The sequence below is a fragment of the Myotis brandtii genome, unplaced genomic scaffold (assembly GCF_000412655.1).
Source record: "Myotis brandtii unplaced genomic scaffold, ASM41265v1 scaffold197, whole genome shotgun sequence".
NCBI lineage: Eukaryota > Metazoa > Chordata > Mammalia > Chiroptera > Vespertilionidae > Myotis > Myotis brandtii.
This window is the reverse complement of record NW_005357346.1, coordinates 1500614-1507894: the sequence shown is the minus strand read 5'-3', so window position 1 is coordinate 1507894 and position 7281 is coordinate 1500614. Positions and strand designations below refer to the sequence as shown.

The 7281-nt window shown below is 41.9% G+C and overlaps 1 protein-coding gene across 2 annotated transcripts in view; it reads right to left on the bottom strand.

The window, feature by feature from the left end:
- The window catches only part of ANGEL2 (angel homolog 2 (Drosophila)), a 15553-nt gene extending 15310 nt beyond the window's left edge, over positions 1–243 (bottom strand). For both annotated transcript variants that reach the window (XM_005865159.2, XM_014538782.1), the window contains exon 1: positions 16–243. In XM_005865159.2, coding sequence (XP_005865221.1) covers positions 16–74 — 59 coding nt within the window. In that variant the 5' untranslated portion in view covers positions 75–243. The remainder of the gene's footprint in view (positions 1–15) is intronic.
- Positions 244–7281: the final 7038 nt, after the last annotated feature.

Here is a 7281-nt window from a genome sequence, read left to right as displayed (position 1 = left end):
CCCAGACCTACTGACCGGCCTCTGCCCACCACACAGCGGCCGTAGCCCCTCCTCATACAGCGCCACGCTTCCATCTCGCCCCCGGATGGCCGTCAGGGCCTCAGGCTCCCGGCTCCACCGCAACCTCTACGAGAGGTTTGGCGGCCGAAAGCCCCAGGGGCTCCCCATCGCCAGACACCGGCTCGCGGCCGGGCTGCAAAGCACGCTGGGAGGCTCAGTCTCGCCCGCGGCCAAGTCCCCATATTGCGCCGCGAAAGTCCCGGAATTGTGTTCCGGAAGCAGCTTCGCGGGGCGAGTGAAGCTCGGGCAGCCATTTCCGAAGAGGGCAAACACCCTCCCTCCGCCTTAAAGAAACAGGAAGAAATAAACTACCGACCAGCTTTTAAGGCCTGTGGGAGGGGGTACAGGGTGGTTACTGTAAGAAGAAAGAAATGTTATGGTCTCGCATTTTTATAATGTCCTTGGGAGATTCGGAAGGTGGACGCCCAAGGTAGGGAAATACCCTTTTCTGGGTTCCCATATAGAACTCGGGGACCACGGATTTGGGCCATTAATTCTGCAGGAACACATCCGCAGAGTTCGCTTTCGAATGTACCTGTGCGTCGTGCCTGTCCATCTTTATCAGTTTTGGCACATGACTCGATATGATTCTTGGGAAACACTATTTAAGTGCAGACCCCCCACTCCCCCTCCAAGAGAAAGAACTGCGCAAGAACCGAGCGGAGAGAGCGCAGCCGTTTTTACAGGCTCTTTGGAGAGCCGTAGAGTAATGTCTTGGAAAGACTTTTCCCCTCTTGGGTTAATAAGGAAATCAGAGGCATTTAAAGAACACCCTTTTCCTTCAGTATAAATATAGGTAATTCCCGTTATTTGTGCTAGTTATGTCCTACAAAGCTACTACCAACGCTGAATTAGCGAATACTGAACCATTGCTCCTAGGGGAAAACAGGGCTATTCCCCGTGAGCCACTCACTGGTCACAACATTTTAGTCACCTAATCCTATATAATCCTATATACTAAAAAGCTAATATGCAAATGGTCATCACGCCCTGATGCCATAACAGCTCAGACACTCAACACTGGGGGAAGAGGAATGGGGACCAGCCAGGCTGCTGCCCAGGAGAGGGACAAGCTGCCTGCCGCATGGTCCCAGGCGCCAGTGCACGTGGCCTGGGTGAAGCCACCTGCCCACAGTCCCCTGCGGCTTCGGAGGCCCGGGTGAAGCAGGCCCGGGTCCTGGATGCCTGTGGCTGGTCAGAGGGAGGGAAGTCCAGTCCCGGGTGCCTGTGACCGGCTGAAGGAGGGAATCCTGGGTCCTGGGTGCAAGGTGAGGCAGAGGTGGTTAGGGGCGATTGGGCAGGCAGGCAGAGGGGTTAGGGGCGATCAGGAAGGCAGACAGGCAAACAGTTAGGAGCTAGCAGTCCCAGATTTCGAGAGGCAGTCGGACATCCCCCGAGGGGTCCTGGATTGGAGAAGGTGCAGGCAGGGCTGAGGGACAACAACCCCCCCCCCCTCAATGCATGAATTTCGTGCACCGGGCCTCTGGTCAATACATAACCTTGTTTTATGTGTTTCGGCTTAAAGACACTTTATCTGATATGTGTTTTTCTATTAACATTGAGTTCATGGCCAATAGCACTGTAACTCATGCCTGAGTGAAGCTTATCTACACATGCATTTTCTCCATTCGGCACATCACAGAGTTCTTGCACTTAAGAGCATTGGCTAGCACTTCAGCACTACCCTTAGGGACCATTTTAAACAGAAAAATTACCAACAAGAAGCACAAACGTGTGAAAAGCGTGGCACTAAATAGACTGTGAAGAGGATACTTGTTTACAGTGTGAGAGCTGAAATGAGAAGGCAGAGCTTTGCTTCCTTTGACCTAAGGAGGGAATGTGCACTTTGGGCAACTAAATTTTTCACCACTCTGCACAGATCTATAAACGGAGATAATAATAATTATGAAAGTGAGGATTTAATAAAAGGTAGCTGTGAAGATTCTGGTATAAGACACAGAGAGGCAGAAATGTTTTATTTTTGCATCGACTTTGTATGCAAAACAAACGAATACATAAAATTGGTTAAATAAGCTATCAGATACTGAATAGATAATACACATACTTTAACAGAATTTTATGCAGATCCTTTGGGAAACTCAGAGGAAATTGAAAACAAGATAAAAGTGTTATAAAATCAAAAAGTAATATAGTGTAGATTCAATATATAAGGCATCTATTTAATACTTAGGTATTTTAGCCAAGAATGGGTATAATATGCCCTAAACCAGTGGACGGCAAACTGCGGCTCGCGAGCCACATGCGGTTCTTTGGCCCCTTGAGTGTGGCCACGAAGTTTCAAACGAAGTTTCAATCGCACTGTACGTGCGTGCCTGCACATGGTATTTTGTGGAAGAGCCACACTCAAGGGGCCGCAGTTTGCCGACCACTGCCCTAACCGGTTTGGCTCAGTGGCTAGAGCATCAGCCTTCAGACTGAAGGGTCCCAGGTTCCATTCCGGTCAAGGTCATGTACCTTGGTTGCAGGCACAACCCCCGTAGCGGGTGTGTAGGAGGCAGCTGATCAATGTTTCTCTCTCATTGATGTTTCTAACTCTCTATCCCTCTCCCTTCCTCTCTGTAAAAATAAATAAATAAATAAATAAATAAAATAAAATATATATTAAAAAAAAGGAATGGGTATAATAACCTATTTGGAATTATTGTTACAAATTTCTTTTGTTCTTCAAGAAACCTGTACCATTGTTGATGTAAACCTCCAAGTTAATGAAGTTACATAATCATATATACATGTGCCTAACATTCATATATGAATATAGAGTAAAAATTATTTTTTCCCTTTGGCTCTTAAAGAGTAGAATTTAGCAACATGTGGATTGCAAGGAAAAGCTAAAAAATAAAGATAAAAATTCAAGCCCTAACCGGTTTGACTCAGTGGATAGAGCGTCGGCCTGCAGACTAAAGGGTCCCAGGTTTGATTCCAGTCAAGGGCATGTACCTTGGTTATGGGCACATCCCCAGTAGGGGGTGTGCAGGAGGCAGCTGATCGATGTTTCTCTCTCATCTGATGTTTCTAACTCTCTATCCCTCTCCCTTCCTCTCTGTAAAAAATCAATAAAAATATATATTTTTAAAAAGATAAAAATTCAAGTTTGAAATGTCTCTCAACACCTACACATGTTCTTATACTTCACGCTCAACCTCCAAATTCTGGAAAATGTTTCTATATAACCTACTAACTCAATAAAAATATCCCAGGTTGTCATGGTGACATAGTTCTTTCCCCTGCAGAACATTGTAGTCTGGTGCAGTGGTTTCCTAATTCCTTATGGTTGTGAAATCTTTCTTTTTCTGTGTTTCACCTTTCCAGCCTAATACTACATCTGAGCCTGCTAGACTGGTGGCAAATTAAAGATTTAATTTGGAATAAGGTAAACTTAATTAATAGTAAATCAGTCTGGAAAGATGATGAAATCCTTTGTGGGTATATGTCCCGCAATGGTCCTTGATGAAAACATTACAGCACTCAGTCCTTGCTAGAATTTCTCCTTTATTTCTTAACCTGTATGGGCTGATTAAATTTTAAAAATCTTGTCCAGGTTTTTAGAACAATGATAGGAAATTGGTAGTCAGGATATGAACTTTGGGTTAGCCATTCTCTTCCCTTCACCACTAAACCCTTTTTTAGTACCATCTCTCAGTCCCAAAATGGGAGCTTTGCAGGTTTGTGAGTTCCTATAGTGCAGAGACATGTGGATGTCATGGATTTGAGCTCAGTTCTGACAAATGATCTTGCTGCCTACGTTGGTCTGCTTCAGGGCTCCTCAAGTTATCTTTGTGGGAAGGTATTCAAGAGCAAGGGCAGATCTTGGCAAGGATTCCTTCGACACAGAGGAGAATGAAGAGGCTAAGAAATGGAACAGCAGAGGAAAGCAAGAGAAAGCTGCATGTAAGCAACAGGAAAACACTCTTTGTGGTTTTCTAATACCCATTTGAGGAGAGAAACCATACCTTTTGTTTGTCTACATAATGAATAAATAAATGGCTATTTGGTCGTACCATTACCAAGTATTTTCACTTTGCCCATGCCCAAAGCATGTTCTTCATGAAGGCTAATATCAGAGTGTAAGGTATGTATCACTTTATTCTCTTTCATGAATCTTTAGTTCATAGGTAGTTATCTAAACCTGGAAAGTCTGGGATCCTAGAGGTAAAACAAAATATTTAAGGGAGTCTTTGAGCTCTTGCAATATTTTGAAAAATCTAATTGAAATTGAGGGAAAATCTGCAACAAGGAAGCAAAGGTTTCCCAAAACATTGAGTTTCCTTGCTCTTGACTGATAATACATGAGTTTAATATGGGCAAATATGTTATTTCATTTTGGTCAGACGCTCACATCAGTAGTTAATATGTCAATGACTTTGGTGAAGAAGATAAAACAAATCATTATAATTTAATATATTTAATTTTATTGGGAAGACAGAAACATCTTCAGAACCTTGGAGTTCAGACATTCCACAAATATCTCTTATCTTTTCTTCACTGCAACACATACATGTCAGCCCTAAGTTAGCCAACATATATATCACCACCCTGTCATAGGTGCTGTGCTTGAGAGGTAGATGAAATAGAGATGTGGGGGCAAAGAGGAAGGAACATCTAATCCTCCTTGGAAAAAAAAAAGAAAAGAAAAGAAAAGATGGGGGCTGTGAAAGAAGGCTTTGGAGAGAAATTAGTCCATGAGAGAGCTGATTCCTGAACGCTGGTGGGGTTTTCTAAAGAAACAGATGGCTTGAAGATCTGGAGGTGCAAATTACAAAAGGGTTTAGCTGAAACCTGGAGAAATGAGACTGACAGTTGACAGGGACCAGACTTGATGAATCCTAAAAACCATGGCAGAGAAATCATGGCAACAGGAGCCACTGAAGACTTTTACAGAGGAGTAACCTAATGACATATGCTTTAAAAATGGATAATTTTAATGATAATATGAAGCATGAATTGGACAGGGCTAGGAAGACCAGGCTCATTATTTTCTTAATTAAAAAACTTGTTAATTGGGTACAGCACACACACAGTAAAGTGCATACATATTAAATGTTTAGCTTGATAAATGTTTTCATATATATATGTGTATGTATACATATGTATATATTTTTGTGTAACCACTAACCAAATTAGGAACTTTTCCAACATCCCAGAAAAGTCTCTCTCCTGTGCTTCCCAGGCAATACCCATTGTAGCTTCCACTCCTTCACCCCACATTCTATGGAGAGCCTCTATGCTGGCTTCTATCACCGTAGATTCATTTTTCTTCACCTTTATATAAATGGAATCATGGGCTATGTAATCTTATGCCTGACTTCTTATGCTCAACATTACCTGTGTAATTTCTCCTTGTTGATGAATGTAGCAGTTCATCCTTTTTAGTTGCCATGTATATCCCATAGTATGATTTTATACCACATTTAACTTATCCGTTTTACTGCTGATTGACACTTGGGTTGTGTCAATTTTTTTGACCTTATGAATAATAGTGCTTAGAACGTTTTAATGTATCTTTTGTTAATGGATATACCCACTCACTATTCTTGGGTATATGTCCAGGAGTGAAATTGCTCTTATAATCAGTATTGTTTACTTTTAGTCATTCTGGTACCAGACTGTTAGGTGGACATCAGGCTATTATGAATAAAGCTGCTAAAGATATTCCTGATAGATCCTCCCTTCCCCCAACTGGTGGGTGGAGTATGACATAACCTGCAGCCCGGAAATACCTGAGTGACAAACCATGTACCTTATATGGACTATACATTGGACCACCAATCCACAGCTGCCAAATACCCTAAGCCCTTGTCCTATATGGACAATGCAGTAAGCCACCAATCAGTGTGCGCCCCCCCCTTCCCATTCCGCCCCTCAAAAGGCGTGCCCACCCCAGCAGTGCTGCTGTCCTCCCCTTGCGAGACAGCCCGGCAGGTCCTTCTCCTCTAATAAAGCTGTAGTCCTGGTTTTCGGCCTCTGTCTGATCTTTCAATTCCCATATAGGTCTTTCTATGGACATATATTTTCATTCCTCTTGAGTTCAGGTACCTAGGAATGAGATTGTTGTGACATCTGGTAAGCCTAGGTATATAAGAAACTGCTAAACTGTTTCCCAATGTGGCTGTATCATTTTGAATTCCCACTGGCAACTTCTGAGAGTTTTAGGTGCTCCTGTCCTTGTCAGTATTGGGTAGTGTCAGTTTAAAAAAAACAACTTTAGCCATTGTTATAGTTCTAAGGTGATATCTCATTGTATTTTTTAAAAAAATTGAAATAAAATTTATATAACAAAATTCATCAGTTTAACCATTTTAAAGTGTACGATTCAGTGATTTTTAGTATAGTCCCAAGAATGTGCAATCATTACCATTAATTACTGATTCAATAGTTTTAATTGTTATAGGCCATGTATTCAGATGTTTTCTTTTTTCTTGAGCCAGTTTTAGTTTTGGTTTTGGTTTTGGTTTTGGCCAGTTTAGACACGCTTTTCTTTAGCTCTTTGAAAATATTTAAAATAGCTTCTTTAAAATCTTTGTCTAGTAAAGTCCAACATTTGGGCTTCCTCCTGGACATGGTTTTTATTGATTGCTGTTTCTCTAATTATGAGCTATACTTTCTTGTTTTTAGGATGCCTCATAATTTTTTGTTGAAAACTGAACATTCTGAATATAATAATGTGACAATTCTGGAAATCAAATTATTTTCCTTTCTCAGAGTTCACTGTTACTACTTGGCTATTCCCTATCTCTCTTTCAAGATTCAGCTATCGTTTCAACTCTATCAGAAAACCTTAACTAATCTTTCATTCTGAATTAGATGTGTTCTACAGCTCTCTCTCTCTCTCTCTCTCTCTATATATATATATATATCTACACTAATAAAAGAGAAACATGGTAATTGGCATACGACTGCTACCCTTTTCATTGGCTAATCAGTGAGTATATGCAAATTAACTGTCAGCCAAGATGGCGGCCGGCAACCAGGCACTGAAGCGAGCATGAGGTTTGCTTGTTGCGGACTCCAACGTTCCCCGCTTAACTTGCCAGCCTCTCAGTTGCAACTCTAAGCAACTATATACTATGTTGCAAATAAGAAGCTAAACAAAACCCCAGAAAAGGGCTTCCATTCAGCCGGGCTCGGACCGCAACACTGTATCTATGTTTTCAGCAGCGAGGCCTCAGAGCTAAAGCTGGCCCAGAAAAAAAAAAAAAAAAA